Source organism: Pelophylax lessonae, assembly GCF_965119305.1.
Source record: "Pelophylax lessonae genome assembly, chromosome: 4".
NCBI classification, from domain to species: Eukaryota; Metazoa; Chordata; class Amphibia; order Anura; family Ranidae; genus Pelophylax; species Pelophylax lessonae.
In genome coordinates, this window is record NC_138771.1 from 202,627,505 (window position 1) to 202,646,460 (window position 18,956).

The window sequence follows — 18,956 nt, forward strand, 5'->3', positions numbered from 1 at the left end:
GGTCCCAGGACTGAGCCCTGGGGCACCCCGCTTACTACCTCAGACCAGTCTGAGTATGCGCTGTTTATTACCACCCTTTGGACACGGCCTTTTAGCCAGTTCCGTATCCAAGAGCAAACCCTGCTGTCGATACCTGCAGACCTTATTTTATAAATTAAGCGCTTATGGGGAACTGTATCAAATGCCTTAGCGAAAACCAAGTACACCACATCCCCTGGTCTCCCCCTATCTAGCTCACAGCTCACCTCCTCGTAGAATGTTAAGAGATTGGTTTGACAAGAACGCCCAACACAAGCATAAAATAAATAACCTCCAGAAAAACTGCAGTATATCTCAACCATATGATGACATTAACCAGTTTTACAATAATGACATAAGAAACATCAGTCAACATCTGCAGCATCATAAAATTCCCTAGTAGTGTTTTAATATCCCTCAGCCATCATTATAACCCCTCCCTATGAGCACCAAAAGAAAAACTATGTACCTCCTCTTAACTTTACCAAAAACTGCCTACAAAATTTCCACAGAAACAAAAAGTCTACCGTGAATACTGAATACTACTACTCAGAAAAAAATACTGTTTGCACGCTACTTTTATATTACAAACATTTCACAAATGTATGAAAAGCGTAGAAAACCATTTAAAATTGTTTATTTCAGAGGTATAGGACTTTTTTGCTGACAATAGGGTCATATACCAAGATCCCATTTATAGGGCGCCGAGTGGGTCCTTTGGGTCCTAATAGGACGTTAGATATCATGGTATATTATCATGTTTGTGTACAATAAGGGGTAATTCATACTACATGCATTAACAGAAGTTTTAGCCCCCGTTCACACTAAGGCGACCTGTGAGGCGACCTGGTCGCCTCACAGGTCGCCTCCCATAGGGAAGCTGCGGACCCGTTCTAATAGGAGCGACACAAGTCGCTCCGACTTAGAAAAAGGGTCCGGAGCTTCTTTGGGGCGACCAGGAGGCGACCACCATAGACTTCAATGTTATGAAGTCCGTGGCGGCCGCTCCGAGGTCGCGGCGCGCTGCTCGCACCGCGATCTCGGAGGTCGCCCCGGGAAGTAGCGTCGCGTGTATGTGAACCAGCGCTTACTGCACAGCAATAGGTCTGTCATCACATGAACATACACAGGGCTGGCACAAGGGGTGGGCAGGAGGAACGGTTGCCCTTGGCGCAATAGTTTATTGCAGGTAACCCAAAAGGAAGGGGGGCACAGTTTGACATCCTTGCCGTGGGCGCTGGATGGCCTTGTCCTGGCATTAAACGTACAGGAAACAATAGTTTCCTGTGTGTCCCATTCACACTGCAACACAGCCTAGGGCTGCCATGCAACATACTGCAATACAATGCAGAAATGCTGCATTTTATCGCAGCGCAGTCGGCAACAGAGAGCTGCTGGAGTGGGGCATTGCTGTGGCAGCTCTCTGTTGCTATGTGAAAAGTCTTAATCTTGAAGGGGACAGACTGATTTTTTAAAAAAATTTGGGATATACTTTATTACATTACTTTAGGCAATATTCAGATTGTGGTCACTTGTAGTCTGTAAACAGTATGTCTTTTTTGTAGTATTACCTCCTCATAACCCTTTGACATCACTGGGTGTTTGTCCAGCTCCTCAGAACATACAGGAGCTGGGCAAAGAACACTCTGATCACTGCCCTCAGCCATTGGCTGAAAGCGCTGATTGGGAGGGGGTTGGCTCCTGGTTATCCAGTATGCTCATCCGACAGAAGCCGGTTGGCTGGCATACACACGGGCTTAAGTTTACACCAGTGCTGCTGCATCATTACTTGCTTTTAGGTGTGTTTTTACATATGTTTTTGATGCATTTTTTCTCCTTTATACATTTTATTTTTGTAGCAGGAACAGACCAGCTGTTAAACATGCATCAAAAAAAAATGTACCCTACATGTGTTTTTGTGTACTTTCATGCACTTCTATTGAATTCTACGTGGCCAGAAAGTACTAAGCTGCACCAAAAGATGCACCTGCACCTTTTCAAAAATCGCACTGCACCATGTTTCGTTGTTATAAATGGCCACCATAGAGAATATTGTGACTACCATCATTGTGAATTGCAATTGGACAGCAAACACAGGAGAAATTGTGCTGGTGCGAATGGAGCTTTTTGAACTATATTTGCTATAATATTGCATTCTTACTATATACTGCATACAGTACACACTTTCCAGTTACCTCAACTGGTAGTATTGCAGTGGCAGTAAAAGTAACCTCTCCTAGATTTTAAACATTTAAAGTGAAATTCCAGCCTAACACTTACTATGCTTAAAAATGTCCCCCCTCCTGCGATCTATTCTGCCAACCCCGTGTATACTTACCTATTTCTAGTCCAATCTGGTCACGTGATCCTGTGTCAGTGAATGGCAGCTGCAGGGGAGAAGAGGGAGTGCTCAGTAAAAACTAGGAATTCATGGGAGCCGAGACAGCATTTAGAGGCTCCCATGTCCCAGCCATGGTCACTGCTCCCTCCTCTAACCTGCAACCGCCACTCAACACAGTGCAGCATGATCAGAGGGGTCAAGTGACCAGAGCAGACCGGACTGGACTAAAAATAGGCAAGTTTACACTTTTTTTTTTTTTTTATACGCAGGATAGGTAAGCAAGAAGGGGGAGGCTGGAATTCCACTTTAAAAGTAGATACCACCAGATGCATGTTTTTTGTGTCTGGTTACCAGAAATCGCTCCTTCATATAGCCTTTGAAAACTATTTTAACTTTGTTATTGGACTTGACTTCCCTGACTTTAGGAGTAAGCTCCGGCAACCACCATTCCTCTAACTGATAACAGTGCCATTAGAATTTGTTTAACATTTATGACAGGATTGCTCCAAAGCTGGATTCACCCTTTTGCATTATTGTAAGGCATGGTAAAATGCGTATTCTATCAGACATTACCATAAATACCATGAAAAGCACCCCAATGCACATACCCAGAACACCATAACAAGGCACACAGATGTGATCCATCTGCACTTTGCAGTGTGCTGGGGAAAACAATAAGTTGCAGGTGCGTTAAAGTCTGTTGTGGTACACTGGCAGCATATTCATAACAAAAGGGCCACCACGTGGCGTGTGCAGACATGCAATGCAAAGCTCTGAGTTTAGGAAAAAACAAAAAATGCCTGATTGGCCTATATGTAATTAAAGAAAGCTCTGAATACAGACTAAGAGCTTAGGAAAAAACAAAAAAAGCCTGACTGGCCTATCTATCTATCTATCTATCTATCTATATATATATATATATATATATATATATTATATATATATATATATATGGAAAATGGTTGAATCCTATCGCTCAGTACCCAGTGCAAGTGGCCATCATCCCAATAATTGGATACAGAAAGAAAGGAGTACCCCAAAAGGTTTGGGACTTTATATGCCACTAATGCACTGAAACTATTTAGACAAAACAATATATATGTATAAAAATGTCAGTTTTATTACAAAAAAAAAAAGTCAAAAAACATTTACATTGAACGTTTGTATAAACCCAGCAAGACGCTGAGTATACTCAGCGTCTTGCTGGGTATATACAAACGTTCAATGTAAATGTTTTTTGATTTTCTTTTTTTTTTTTTGTAATAAAACTGACATTTTTATACATATATATTGTTTTGTCTAAATAGTTTCAGTGCATTAGTGGCATATAAAGTCCCAAACCATTGGGGGTACCCCTTTCTTTATGTATCCATATATATATATATATATATATATATATATATATATATATATATATACACATAATATAACTAAATTAAAGTCAGTGTGGTCATCCAATAATTATACTTACATGAGAGAGACAGTGAAATGGAAACGTTGTCTTAATCCTTTGAATGTAACGAAGGACTGCGGAGGAAAGCTTCTAGTGGTCATTTCACAATATGGCTTCTCAAATTCTCCCGGGGGACACTTGCACTTAAAACCACCAATAAGGAGGTTAATACAGGTGCCACCATTTTTGCAGATCCCAGGTACACAACGTCCAGAACGTGAACTCACATCACAGTGTTCCCCTATAAAAAAAAATATATAAAATAGTTAAATATACTATTCCACAAATACACAAACCTGTAGCTTTACAAATAATATTTATGATAATTATTCTCTCTGGCCTATGCATAAGTGCTAATGGCTTATGACTGAGGTGTCAATATTCTTGGATACTCATGGACTAGGATAGAAGATCAGATAGCATCAGTTTATATATATATGCGACTCTCTTTCATTCTGCACCTACCAGATCTGTCAGATAATTGTGAATGTGGCCAGACAAAACTGCTGCAAACCAGGCTATTCCCAATTGAGTGGGATACATGCCCAGTCTGTGTGTGGCCATCACAAGTGTGGCAATACATGACTTAATGGTAACAGCATAAGATCAACTATCAGCTCAAGTAAAATCACTAAGGCCCCTTTCACACTTGTGTGATTTTGCCGCGACTTTGTTGCAGCAATTTTGACGCAATTTTCATGCGAGTTTGACTGGGCTTGAATGTCTTTGGACCTCAAAACACATCAAAATCGTGCCAAAGTAGTGCAGGGACTACTTTGAAGTCGGTGCAACCTCAAGTCGCACAGATATGAATGGTACTCATTGGAAATAATGGACAACAACTTGTCATACGATTTTGCAGTCCCAAACCGCACAAGTGTGAAAGGGGCCTAAACTGCAATACACACCACAACTTCTCAGCCTGGTATAAAACCCAATCTTGGTACAGTCATGAAGACATCATTCTATCTGCAGCAATTACTTTGGAGTTTCTATACTAAAATATTTAAAAATGTATTTTTGGCATTATGGTATAATCCAAAAAAACAGACATGGCTGACCTCTCTTGGAAAAATAGGCGTCTACCAAAAACCTAATTTTTAGAGATATTCCTTTGAAATAGCCAACTCCGACATCATATAAAGTTTACCTCTGACAAATGGAAATATTAGCAGAACAGGAGGGGAGACCTGCACTTCCCTGTATTACTTACATGATATATGTGCAGGCATGTCATCTACACAGGAGACAAGCTTACAGGCTTCATGGTAAGAGATCTATATTTTGTCTACATTAGGAGCAGCTGGTAATAATATTCTATGATAAAAAGGAATGCTGGGCCAATTCAAGAGCCCTCCTATTGTTTTACAAATGAGCGATCCTGAGAGCTGGAGACAAATATGTCAAACACAATTAGACACAGGTTTTCGGTTTCCAATACAGCAGATACTCCAACTACCACCCTCTTCCAATGTTTGGCACTGCTAGAGCTAACAATCGCTATACCTTTATTTATTTCTAAATATGCAATTACTGAAAAGGGAGCTCTGACCTAAAAGTTTTCAGTTAATTGTCTGGGTTAGCACAAAGTTGAGCACTGTGTGTAATATACATATATACAGTGCCTTGCAAAAGTATTCGACCCCCTTGAACTTTTCAACCTTTTGCCACTTTTCAGGCTTCAAACATAAAGATATAAAACTGTAATTTTTTGTGAACAATCAACAAGTGGGACACATTCATGAAGTGGAACAAAATTTATTGGATATTTCAAACTTTTTTAACAAATAAACTGAAAAATTGGGCGTGCAAAATTATTCAGCCCCCTTAAGTTAATACTTTGTAGCGCCACCTTTTGCTGCGATTACAGCTGTAAGTCGCTTGGGGTATGTCTCTATCAGTTTTGCACATCGAGAGACTGAAATTTTTGCCCATTCCTCCTTGCAAAACAGCTCGAGCTCAGTGAGGTTGGATGGAGAGCGTTTGTGAACAGCAGTTTTCAGTTCTTTCCACAGATTCTCGATTGGATTCAGGTCTGGACTTTGACTTGGCCATTCTAACAGCAGGATATGTTTATTTGTGAACCATTCCATTGTAGATTTTGCTTTATGCTTTGGATCATTGTCTTGTTGGAAGACAAATCTCCGTCCCAGTCTCCGGTCTTTTGCAGACTCCATCAGGTTTGTATTTGGCTCCATCCATCTTCCCATCAATTTTAACCATCTTCCCTGTCCCTGCTGAAGAAAAGCAGGCACAAACCATGATGCTGCCACCACCATGTTTGACAGTGGGGATGGTGTGTTCAGGGTGATGAGCTGTGTTGCTTTTACGCCAAACATAACGTTTTGCATTGTTGCCAAAAAGTTCAATTTTGGTTTCATCTGACCAGAGCACCTTCTTCCACATGTTTGGCGTGTCTCCCAGGTGGCTTGTGGCAAACTTTAAAACAACACTTTTTATGGATATCTTTAAGAAATGGCTTTCTTCTTGCCACTCTTCCATAAAGGCCAGATTTGTGCAGTATACGACTGATTGTTGTCCTATGGACAGAGTCTCCCACCTCAGCTGTAGATCTCTGCAGTTCATCCAGAGTGATCATGGGCCTCTTGGCTGCATCTCTGATCAGTCTTCTCCTTGTATGAGCTGAAAGTTTAGAGGGACGGCCAGGTCTTTGTAGATTTGCAGTGGTCTGATACTCCTTCCATTTCAATATTATCGCTTGCACAGTGCTCCTTGGGATGTTTAAAGCTTGGGAAATCTTTTTGTATCCAAATCCGGCTTTAAACTTCTCCACAACAGTATCTCGGACCTGCCTGGTGTGTTCCTTGTTCTTCATTATGCTCTCTGTGCTTTAAACGGACCTCTGAGACTATCACAGTGCAGGTGCATTTATACGGAGACTTGATTACACACAGGTGGATTCTATTTATCATCATTAGTCATTTAGGTCAACATTGGATCATTCAGAGATCCTCACTGAACTTCTGGAGAGAGTTTGCTGCACTGAAAGTAAAGGGGCTGAATAATTTTGCACGCCCAATTTTTCAGTTTTTTATTTGTTAACAAAGTTTGAAATATCCAATAAATTTCGTTCCACTTCATGATTGTGTCCCACTTGTTGATTCTTCACAAAAAATTACAGTTTTATATCTTTATGTGTGAAGCCTGAAATGTGGCAAAAGGTTGAAAAGTTCAAGGGGGCCGAATACTTTCGCAAGGCACTGTGTATGTATATATATATATTTATCAGCCCTCAAATTTTCCACTCGCCTGTGGAAAATTATGTAGGGCGAACATGGGGCTGCTCAGGGGAAGAGAGAGAGGAAGAGGAAAGCTGACCGATAATGACAGAGCGCGGAGCGTGGATCCGCCATTTCTGACATAAGAATACACTGCACTGTAATCCGATCTGTCCCGATAGATGTGCAGAGAGCGAGGCAGAATCTGACAATAGATTCTCTCCCCTCCTCCGCTCTCTATCTACCGTCGGATAGTGCATCCGACAAACTGCGCATGTCAGTGTCGTCACCGCCAGCACAGCTGATCGGAGCAGTCAGCTTGAGTGACGTCAGTCCGTCGGATGCACTATCCGACGGAAGGCATTATCCGACACGACAGACTGCACTGTGTATGGGACAACAGAGCAATCATCATCTAAAAGGACTGACCATAAACTGTGCAATCATGCCGCCAATCATCTCCGCAGGATTATTGTCAAAAGCAAAGAAACAAAACATGATTATAAAGATTGTAAATGATGATGAGGTTTATATGAGCGAAGGTATGGGGACAGCCAGAGAGGCCATCAAGAGGAAGGAAGATCTACTGGCAAAGGGGGAGAGCCTTCTAAGAGGGGATCAAGGCCAGCCTGGATACAAAGTGTGTGGGACTTCAGGGCCAAAAGACACTCCCGATGAGACAGCCACACACACCTTGAAATTACAACTGCCAATCATATCCCAAAAAAGCTGCAAATCAAAAGGCAGTCAATCAATTATATGGTGCAGAATCAAATTGTAGTGGGTCAGATCACAGGAAGTAATTGTAACTCAATTGTTTGTTGAGGCCTTTTGGCGCCACGGTTTGTAAGTCATAAATCCAGTGACATTCACGTTGCAGTAATAGGCGTTGGCGCTCTCCACCTCTGGTCAGTGAAGGAGTCAGGAAACGTGTTAGATCCCTATGCATTTGAGGGTGGGTAGTGGATGATTAATTTCAAGGAAATGACGTGCAACCTGTTGCGTCGTGGATCTTGAAGACAAGGCCTGTCCTACAGCTGATCGATAGTAATGTGATCTCTAAAAGGGAGTAATGATTTTTCCCACATAATACAAGTTACACGGGCAACGGAGTAGGTAGATCACTTATTCTGCAGTGCATGTTAGTCTATGTTTGATAAAAATCCATTTGCCAGAAGGAGGTGTAGAAAGTACTGCCCAACGAGCATATGTCTGTCTACATGTGCTGCAGTTAGGACAGCAATAGCAGCCCAATTTGGCTGGTGGTAGCCAGGAATGGGAGATCGGTGGCAATTCAATTCAGACCAGCAAGTCCTTGGGATTTTTCCCTCTGCAATAGCTCATAATCAGTGGGGGTGACCCAGCTAACGATAAATTGGCATCACTAGAAGCAATGAGTCAATGGGCAGTCAGGCATCTTTAACCAGCCTGCTGCTACTTGAGTATTGAGTGGGAAAAAATACTCTGTTCTGAATGTTCTTGTCCCTCGGCTTGTTAGTATCAGTAACTGCAGCAAGAGCCTGCTGTTTATGCTTCAGGAATGCCTCCCTGGAATATCCACATTCTGTAAAGCACTGGACCATTTCATCCAATTGTATTGCTGCAGTGTCAGGGTTGGAGTTACTCCTAACCACTCTCAGCAACTCTCAGGATGTGCACTCTGTGCATGGAGGAGGGTATTCATATCTGTGGATTTATGATACAGACGGGTCCCCAGAGTAGTTTGGTCATGTGAGGTAACTTTATAGATGTTTAAATCCAGGAAATTATTATCAGAGGTAGAATGTGTCAGTGTCACAGGATTGGGCAACCCCCTTATTGCGTCAATTTTCTGTATCAAGACCTCTGTAGTGCCAGTCCACAAGAGGAGCAGGTCATCAACATAGCACCGGTAATATAAAGTATAAGGGGACAGTGAAGGTAACAGAAGATCCTGTTCAAAGTAGTACATAAAAATATTTGCAAAAGAAGGTGCCACATTTAAGCCCATAGCTGTCCCAAAAGAAGGTGCCACATTTAAGCCCATAGCTGTCCCAAAAGAAGGTGCCACATTTAAGCCCATAGCTGTCCCATAAGAAGGTGCCACATTTAAGCCCATAGCTGTCCCAAAAGAAGGTGCCACATTTAAGCCCATAGCTGTCCCAAAAAAAGGTGCCACATTTAAGCCCATAGCTGTCCCAAAAGAAGGTGCCACATTTAAGCCCATAGCTGTCCCAAAAGAAGGTCCCACATTTAAGCCCATAGCTGTCCCAGCGCATTGTAAATAAAAGTTTTCTTTAAATTTAAAGTAATTAATTGTCAAAATGAGCCTTAATAGTGGTCAGCCCCAGTTGTTTTTTAAAGAGTCAATAACCATCAAGAAGTCCATCAGATATGAAGGCATCTTTTGTACTAGTGATTGCAGAAAAGAGTCAACAAAAACTGCCAGCAGGTGTAACATTGAACCCCCCAGCAGAAATAATAGGATGTCCAGGTGGATAAGCTGGGTCTTTATGTATTTTTGGTAGAGTGTAAAAATGGGTCAACGAGGAAAATTAGTGGTGAGAAACCCAAATTCATCCTTAGTGATCCAGCTATGAAAAAAAGCCTTTGCGGAGCTTGTCATTATTTATACGTTTGAAACGCCCAGTCGGATCATTTGAAAGTACAGAGTAGGTGTGTCTGTCCTGGAGTTGTGTGAGTAATTCCGGTCGATGATCAGTTACATTTTGTATGACAATAGCTCCCCCTTTTTGGCAGAGCCAATCACAATGGATTAATCTGAGGTCAAAGATTTAATTGCATCACGTTCAGCCCTAGTGAGATTGGATTTGGGTGCTCTATCCATCATAGCACTTTTGTGGTGGACCTCATACTCAACTGCCGGACAGAATGTCCGTACTGAAGGAGGAATTTCGGAAGCTTCAGCAGTGCTGTGTGGCTTGAAGGGAGTCGGCTGTGTTGCTGTGGGGTAGTCTTTATAGATCTCCTTAAACGCTAATTTCCTCTCAAACTTATAGAGGCCCACAAGGAAAATGTATAAAAAATGATTGAATGAGGTGACATATATTGATTTAATTGACTTAGGAAGTCCCAAATTGTCATAGAACTAGAACCAGACCATTTTTCATGTATAACCCAATGTAATCCTCATACACTCTGAATGGTCCTAAAGATGACCGTCAAGTCCCTCAGTGGAGCTTCCAAGAGTCGTTTCAGACATTTATGGAAACCGCTGGAAAAAACCAAGCTACTGTTTTTTTTTTTATATATATATATATATATATATATATATATATATATATATATTTAGCCAATTATGTGTAAGGTGGTCTTGTGGTGATTTATATCTCTTGGGTCTCATGGATAGATATTAGTGCTTTTGGATAGGTTACATTGCGATAGAGGTTGAGCCCTAGTCAGTATTTCAAATTTCATTGGGATTATTTCAAATATGCAAGCTGTGTCATCGAATAGAAAGGTGTTAGAACTATCTGTTATTGACAGCTTAAGTTACACACAGGAGCTCTCATCTGGCCTAAGAACACCTAATAAAGGCAGCCAAACATGGATCGAAATTGGCTTGGTCCAGCGGAGACTGGCCAAATTTTGATCCATGTACACAGGCAGGCTGGCTGTACACACGTTTAGGGCAGCATTCGTGATTGTTTTCTGATGGGGAATTCTCTCCCCATCAGAACACCATAGTCCAGAGCGAGTGATTGGATCAGATCATCTTTTTTCATTCAACCCGCTGGCAGAATGAGTAAAAAAAAAAAGATTAATGTATGGCTAGCTTTACTCTTCTTTACTGAGAACGGATTTCTACTTGGCTTTCTTGCCATATAGTCCTGCACATCACAATATTTCAACATAAAACTCAAAACACTTCACTTCAATACAGGCAAGAAAAACTAAACATTTAAATAGGATTATCTAGTGCTTTATCATTTTATGCCCCGTTACTACTACAAGATGTTTCTGAGAATATAGGGGCTCAAGCACACAGAACGTTTTTGCAGCTGCTCAGCGGTGCCTGGTGTTTTATTTACTGCCTCTGAACTCTCCTCCATGTTAGCCTATGTGTCCATGCACACAGACTTTAAGAGGAGTTTGGAGGCATAAGCATTTAGAGGCAGTAATAAAAGCGGACTGCCAGTACGTCCAGAAACAGAGGCGGTTTGACGCAAAAACACAGCGATAAGCTTTTTTTCCCGCATTTTGCGTTTTTTCCTGACAGCGGCGCTGGCGTTTTTACATTTTAGTGAGCGTCTTTACTGTAAAAACGCTTAAAAACGCTAATGCTAAAAAAATGTGCAGAATCGCTATTCAAAACTGTGGCTAAAAGCGCTTTTTTAAGGCTGCTTTTTTTCCTGACAGCAGCTCTGGCGTTTTTATTCGTCCTGTGTGCAGGAGCCCTAAAAAATTATTTCAAAATAAACATAAAAAAAATAAAAAATAGACTTTTGTATATGCCTGTACAGGGGACCACCATGTAAATGTTTTTATATGCTATGAAAAGAAATTCTAAGTAGGCCATTTAGGTGCCCAAACAGAGATGATTGTAATCTGCACCTTCCAGTATATACAGTATCTCACAAAAGTGAGTACACCCCTCACATTTTTGTAAACATTTTCATGTGACAACACTGAAGAAATGACACATTGCTACAATGTAAAGTAGTGAGTGTACAGCTTGTATACAAGTTTAAATTAGATGTCCCTTCAAAATAACTCAACAAACAGCCATTAATGTCTAAACTGCTGGCAACAAAAGTGAGTACACCCCTAAGTGACAATTTCCAAATCGAGCCCAAAGTGTCAATATTTTGTGTGGCCACCATTATTTTCCAGCACTGCCTTAACCCTCTTGGGCATGGAGTTCACCAGAGCTTCACAGGCTGCCACTGGAGTCCTCTTCCGCTCCTCCATGATGGCATCACAGAGCTGGTACATGTTAGAGACCTTGAGCTCCTCCACCTTCCATTTGAGGATGCCTTACAGATGCTCTATAGGGTTTAGATCTGGAGACATGCTTGGCCAGTCTATCACCTTTACCCTCAGCTTCTTTAGCAAGGCAGTGGTCATCTTGGAGGTGCGTTTGGGGTCGTTATCATGTTGGATCACTGCCCTGCAGCCCAGACTACGAAGGGAGGGGATCATGCTCTGCTTCAATATGTCACAGTACATGTTGGCATTCATGGTTCCCTCAATGAACTGTAGCTTCCCAGTGCCAGCATCACTCATGCAGCCCCAGACCACGACAATCCCTACCACCATGCTTTACTGTAGGCAAGACACACTTGTCTTTGTACTCCTCACCTGGCTGCCGCCACACACGCTTGACACAAACTGAACCAAATAAGTTTATCTTGGTCTCATCAGACCACAGGACATGATTCCAGTAAGCCATGTCCTTAGTCTGCTTGTCTTCAGCAAACTGTTTGCTGGCTTAATTGTGCATCATCTTTAGAAGAGGTTTCCTTCTGGGATGACAGCCATGCAGACCAATTTGATGCAGTGTGCGGCATATGGTCTGAGCACTGACAGGCTGACCCCCACCCCTTCAACCTCTGCAGCAATGCTGGCAGCACTCATACGTCTATTTCCTAAAGACAACATCTGGATAGGACATTGAGCACGTGCAATCAACTTCTTTGGTTGACCAAGGCGAGGCCTGTTCTGAGTGGAACCTGTCCTGTTAAATCACTGTATGGTATTGGCCACCATGCTGCAGCTCAGTTTCAGGGTCTTGGTAATCATCTTATAGTCTAGGCCATCATCATGTAAAGCAACAGTTCTTTTTCCAGATCCTCGGAGTTCTTTGCCATGAGGTGCCATACTGAACTTCCAGTGACCAGTATGAGAGAGAGCCATAACACCAAATTTAACACACCTGCCCCCCATTCACACCTGAGACCTTGTAACACTAACGAGTCACATGACACCGGGGAGGGAAATGGCTAATTGAGCCCAATTTGGACATTTTCATTCACTTAGGGGTGTACCCACTTTTGTTACCAGCAGTTTAGACATTAATGGCTGTGTGTGGAGTTATTTTGAGGGGACAGCAAATTTAAACTGTTCTACAAGCTGTACACTCAATACTTTACCCTGCAGCAAAGTGTAATTTCTTTAGTGTTGTCACATGAAAATATATACCAAAATATTTACAAAAATGTGAGGGGTGTACTCACTTTTGTGAGATACTGTAAATATAGTGGGTAAAAAGTATTGAACACGTCACCATTTTTCTAGGTATATACATTTCTAAAGTGGTCATTGATATGAAATTTTCACCACGTTGTTAACAACCCATGCAAACAAACCAGCTCAGAAAATTGGATTTCTTCTCTTTCATTCATCGACGGACACACGCTCCATAAATCATACCTACAGGGACGTCCAAAGCAGCGCCAAAAGTAAAATGAGGGGTGGGAAAAACAACCCAAGACTAAACACGAGAGCCCTAACCGGGTCATAGAAGCCCCATCTGAAAAATACAAGTTTAAAGAAAAACACCCCTCAAGAGGGAAAAGCCCCTGTTAAATAGCAGCCTGCAAAACCTAGCAGCCAAAAGAAGCATCCATAAGCATCCTACTTTGTAAAATTTGGAAAGTATGCACCGACGACCAAGTGGCTGCCTTGCAAACTTGAGATACTGAGGCGTGATGCCGGAAGGCCCAAGAAGTACTAAGCACAAAAGAAGAATGCGCTGTGACAGGGAAAAAGAGGAACCTGACCTTTAACAGAATAGGCCTAAGTTATCGTCTGTCTGATACATCAAGAGATGGTAGCCGAAGAAACAGCCAGCCCTTTTCTTGGTCCTTGTGTAACTCCAAAGAGCGAATCTGATCTTCGAACAGACTTCGGAGCTGCCAGATACACTCAAATCGCCTGAACCACATACAAGGTATGCAAAGCAAATTCCTTGGGATGAGCCAGCTCGGAACACAAGGAAGGCAATACAATGTCCTCATTCAAATGGAAGTCAGACAACTTTGGGCGGGAATGACGGACAGGGACGAAAACCACTTTAGCTCTATGGACCACTAAATAGGGAGCAAGACAGGATTGTGCCACCAACGCTGATACCCTGTGGGCAGAGGTATTAGCCACTAAGAATCCCACCTTCTGGGACAATGTAGGCAAGGGAATCATCTCCCCAATAATCTCAAATGGAGGTTTCTGGAGAACAGAGAGTATGAAGTTTAAATCCGGGGCAGCAAAAGAGACCATACAGGTGGAGTCACATGTCGAACCCAATGAATAAAGGTACGAACTAAAGAGTGCATGGCTATGGGTCGCTGAAAGAAGATTGCCAAAGCAGACACCTGGCCATTGATGGTACTCAAGGCCAACTTCTGCTCAATGCCCCATTCAAGAAAGGCTAAGGTCTGAGCCACAGAAAAGGAGCGAGGATGAGCGTCAATCGCCTCATGCCAAGAAATGTACGCTTTCCACATACGATGGTATATCTTGCTAGAAGTCAACTTCCTCACCTTCGCCATAGTAGGGATCACTGATCCAGACAAATCTCTATCCCTCCGTACCTGGCTTTCAATAGCAAAGCCATTAAAGCCAGCGACTGTAAAGCAGGATGGTAGATCAGCCCTCGGGACGTTTACGGCCACCAGAATGACTGGAAGACCCTCACCCTTGATTCCCCACAGGAACCGCGGAAAAGCTTGAGCCAAGGACGATACTGGCCTGATGACGTCATTCTGACGAAACGCATAGGGCGGGAACAGAGCGTCATTCCGTCACTTCCTGTATTGTGGTTTCGGCCCGTGGAACGCACCTGGGACCCGGAAATCCGGCGTGGACGCCGCTATCTACCTGCCTGCTTTATACAGCTGTACTGTGAGTGGATATCTTTTTTATTTAATAAATGACATATACAGTATTACACTACGGGATGTCCATTATTTCTCTACATGGGATAATACCCGGCAGCCATCTACGGGAACCCAGGTGCCAGGCTCCAGTATAGGAACAACAGCACCCCAAAGTGATCAAAAGGTGTAAACACCTACTCTAAGTATCCAGAGGAGCACATCCAGGAATCCGCTTGCTGATTAAGGCTTATCACCCCTTCATGGCGAGATATCTGCAGTGAGTGCATTAACATAAGGGGAGCAGCACACCGGATTGAGCACAGCAAGATCAAGGAGAGCTCCTAGCACCTTAATATATTCCCTAATACAAGGCTACAGCACCAATATATTGGACTTTAGCACTTATGGAAAATATTTTTTCCCTGCACATAGTAAAAAAAAAAAAAAACGTTTTTTAATGTGCACGTAGCCACTTTATTAGTGTTTAAGTTATATATCTCCCACTTATTTATCACCCTGCACGGGGCTATTGATTGTATCATATTATTTATTGAATTATCCATGTATTTATATGTTCATTTATTTAAGGATTAAATGGTGGATATATACGTCACATTGTGTACACATATTTCAGTTGAGTGTACATGCTATCTGAACTAGAGCACAAGTGTTTATTATTTAATATTTTTTATATATTTTTTATCAATTTTTTTTATCCTACTATCACATAGAGTAGTGCCATAGCCCTTCTATATACCTCATCTAGGAGATCACCTTGAAAGGGCAGATCAATAAGAGCTTTCTTTGAGGCTTAGTCTGTGGACCAATTCTTAAACCACAGCACGTGCCTAATCACCACCCCTGAAACAGACAGCTTGGACAGCACAGGAGCTGCATCCAAATAAACTGCAGCCCCTGGACCAACTGGTCCCCTAAATCAACATAAGCAGCGGGGACCTGCTCACTCCCCAGGCCCTGGTGCAAAAGCTTGACCCATTCAGTTAGGGTCTGAGACACCAGGGCTGAGGCCAAGACTGGTCACAATGCCGAACCAGCCATAGTAAACATGCAGCGCGCGCGCCACAGTTTCCACTTTCCTGTCAGCCGGGTCTTTAAAGGACGGGGATTCCTCTACTGTAATCATGTTTGATTTATTTAACCTGGAAACAGGAAGGTCCACCACTGGTGGACTAGTCTACTTTTTAAAAGTGATTCCTCAAAGGTGTAACGTACTAAGAAACGTTTAGGGACCACAAAGGGTTGCTTTGGCTGCTCCCATTCCTTATAGATGAACCTGTCAAAATAAGGAAGATAAGAAAACACCTTAGCTGTGCGAGGTGACTTGTGTGTACCAAAAGAGACAGCCACGTCCGTGACCACTTCAGCCACATCCTCCATTTTCAAAGTTTCACGTACTGCAGTAATAAGTGCGTTTACCAGCGCTTTCTCCTTTGCTTCTGCGACCGTTGAGGAATCAGCCTCACTATTGGACGGATCGGAGGCCGTGATATCAAGTCCTTCTAGATGGGTCACGTCCACAGTGGCACCAGGCTGAGAATCCGATGAGACAGACTGAGCAGGAGAAGGGAGGGGATGCTTTCTGCTTGGCCTTTGCCCACATGCCACTTCCACCCGGGATACCAAGGACTGTAGGACCGCCGTCAGCGCAACAATGGGTAGCTGGGGATCCGAGGGATCTGCCACCTCCATGAGGGGGTCAGTGGGGGAGATGTGACCCTGAGGCTCCATCAGGATAAGGGAAAACCTGCAGCACAAAAAAGTTTTTTGGCACCACTAAGAATCCCCCTACGCTCAGGGCACCTTTTAGCAGAAAGAGAGAGAGATAGGGACCCCCATGAACTCACCCTACCAGCTGGAGGAGGGCCTCAGTTCGGACCCAGCAAGCACCAAAAGTGCCATTTAATTCATATATCCCAGGAGGGAGGAAGAGGAGGAGCCCTGGCATCCCCACGTGGCTCTGGCAGTCTCCAGCATCCCGCCATAATAAGGGAAAATGGCCACCTTGACGTCTCGGACTAAACAAACTAGGCTGCCGGCCAGGGACCCAGCCAAACCAAGGGGAAAAGGGCCGCCGTGACATCACGGGCTTCGCAATCATGGCCGCCAGCCGCTCCGTTTGCTGGCTGCCAGGATCCTTCCTGCACCCTCTGCACTACTGCACCCTCTGCAAAGGGACTCCCAAAGGTACTGTATATTACTCTGCTTCCGGCAGGACATACATTAAGGGGACACAGCTGCGCCTTCTGCACCCTCTGCACTGGGACCCCCAACTACACTGTACCCCTTACTGCACAAAGCAGGACATACACCTAGGGGTCTCCCACTGCATCCTCTGCACTGGGACCCCTGCCCCCCCCCCCCCAGGATCAAGGTCCTGCATCCGATACTGCCAGGGCAGGCCACACACCCCCAGAAGACTCCAGGTCTTGTTTCTGACAGAGTGAAAAGAATAAGAATTATCAGAAGAGCTGTCCAAGAGCCAAGGACCAATTGGAATTAACAGGTACAATTGTTTCAAAGAAAACACTAGTAATGCAGTTAACCACCATGGCCTGTACGCACGCTCGTTGCACAAGACTCAAATCCCACCTGAGCAATGCATGCGACTAGTTTCTCCATACAGGAGACATCTTGAAGCTGTCATTACCAACAAGTGATTTTGTACAAAGTATTAAATACATTTCAGTTGACCTGTTCTATACTTTTTCCCTGTCATTCCATTTTATTACACAGAACTTAAATTTATGAACTTATTTGTTTTGGTTTCTTTGTATGTATGGATTGCATGGGTTGTTACCAACATATGGGGAAAATTTCATGTCAATCGCACCTCTAAAAATATATTTACCCAGAAAAATGGTGACGTGTTCGATACCTATTTTACCCGCTGTATATACACATTATAAAGTCTGTACTAGCATCTGTTGGTGCCCGCTAATAATAAGATATTTCCCAATTGCCCGTGTTTAGTGTCTCCCTCTTTCCTATAATGTCAGGCTTTAGCCCGTTCAATGACTATAATGAAAGCTCACTGGGATAACGAGCAGTAACAGACAGTTTGGGCTCCTTTCATGGTATAATACATGTCATTAGAGCACACGGCTCACGATAGCAGTTCAACTAGAAAATTACTGATGTATTTGACGAGCAGTGACTAATTTCTTTACTAGATGTCCCTGGGCAAATTCAAAGGAATAAAGGAGGATGATTGGTCAAGATGTCAGCTTTACAAATGGAAGGAAGGAAAACAAAACCGCTCACTATAGTAACACTTATCAGTCTCAGACCAGAGTGCTCAGGTATCTCCCGTTCCTCATACCTCCTGCCCCAAGCAGTTTAAATTTAGCAAACTGATGAATTGTGGGAAGTAGCAGTCACTGACACCTTTGTGTTGTGATGTCGCTGGGACAGAGTACAAATAAGGATTGATGTCAGCCATATAAAAGCCGTCCCAGAAGCCTTGTCACAGGGTAACTGCCATTGCAGCAATCTCTGGCAGGAACATTGTCCCTCAAGTCACATAAAAAGTCATCTAACAGGTGAGAGGTACAACAAAAGTAAACATCCTCAGGTAATGTCTCTGCTGTAAGCACACACTATTTAATTACTCCATATCAAACCACAAATTGCTGACATCCAAAGAGTGCCAGTGTCATTTTAAAGCGGATTTACCCTACATAACTAGCCTTGCATCATATAAAAGTATAGTAAATAAAACAGTGTATAGTATACTGTTTTCTGCTCACATGACCTAAACCTCAGCAAAGCTCCTGTGGACGGCCGAGCATTTCTTACATCAGAAGGTCACTTGAATTAAGAGAGCTGTTAAGTCTCAGAAGGTCTCCTACTTCATTATGCGTGACTCAGCAGCTTTCTCTTTGAACTTGCATGTTTGCATGTACTATGTAGGTTATTAATTATGAGTTGCCACGGCAATGTAAAGTCAACAGCTCTTACCTGGAAGCGGTTAAATCTCACGAGTCTAGGGAGAAGACTAGATGCCAACATAGAATCATAAGGAAAATGAGGCTGCAGGGACACTCATGGAACAGAAGGAGATGGCATTT

General features: G+C 43.0%; 1 protein-coding gene across 5 annotated transcripts in view; it reads right to left on the reverse strand.

Moving 5' to 3' along the window:
* The window catches only part of CELSR1 (cadherin EGF LAG seven-pass G-type receptor 1), a 248,525-nt gene that overhangs the window by 125,878 nt on the left and 103,691 nt on the right, over window positions 1–18,956 (reverse strand). For all 5 annotated transcript variants that reach the window (XM_082257090.1, XM_082257088.1, XM_082257087.1 and 2 more), the window contains exon 3: window positions 3,831–4,053. In XM_082257090.1, the coding sequence (XP_082113216.1) occupies window positions 3,831–4,053 (223 nt within the window). The remainder of the gene's footprint in view (window positions 1–3,830; window positions 4,054–18,956) is intronic.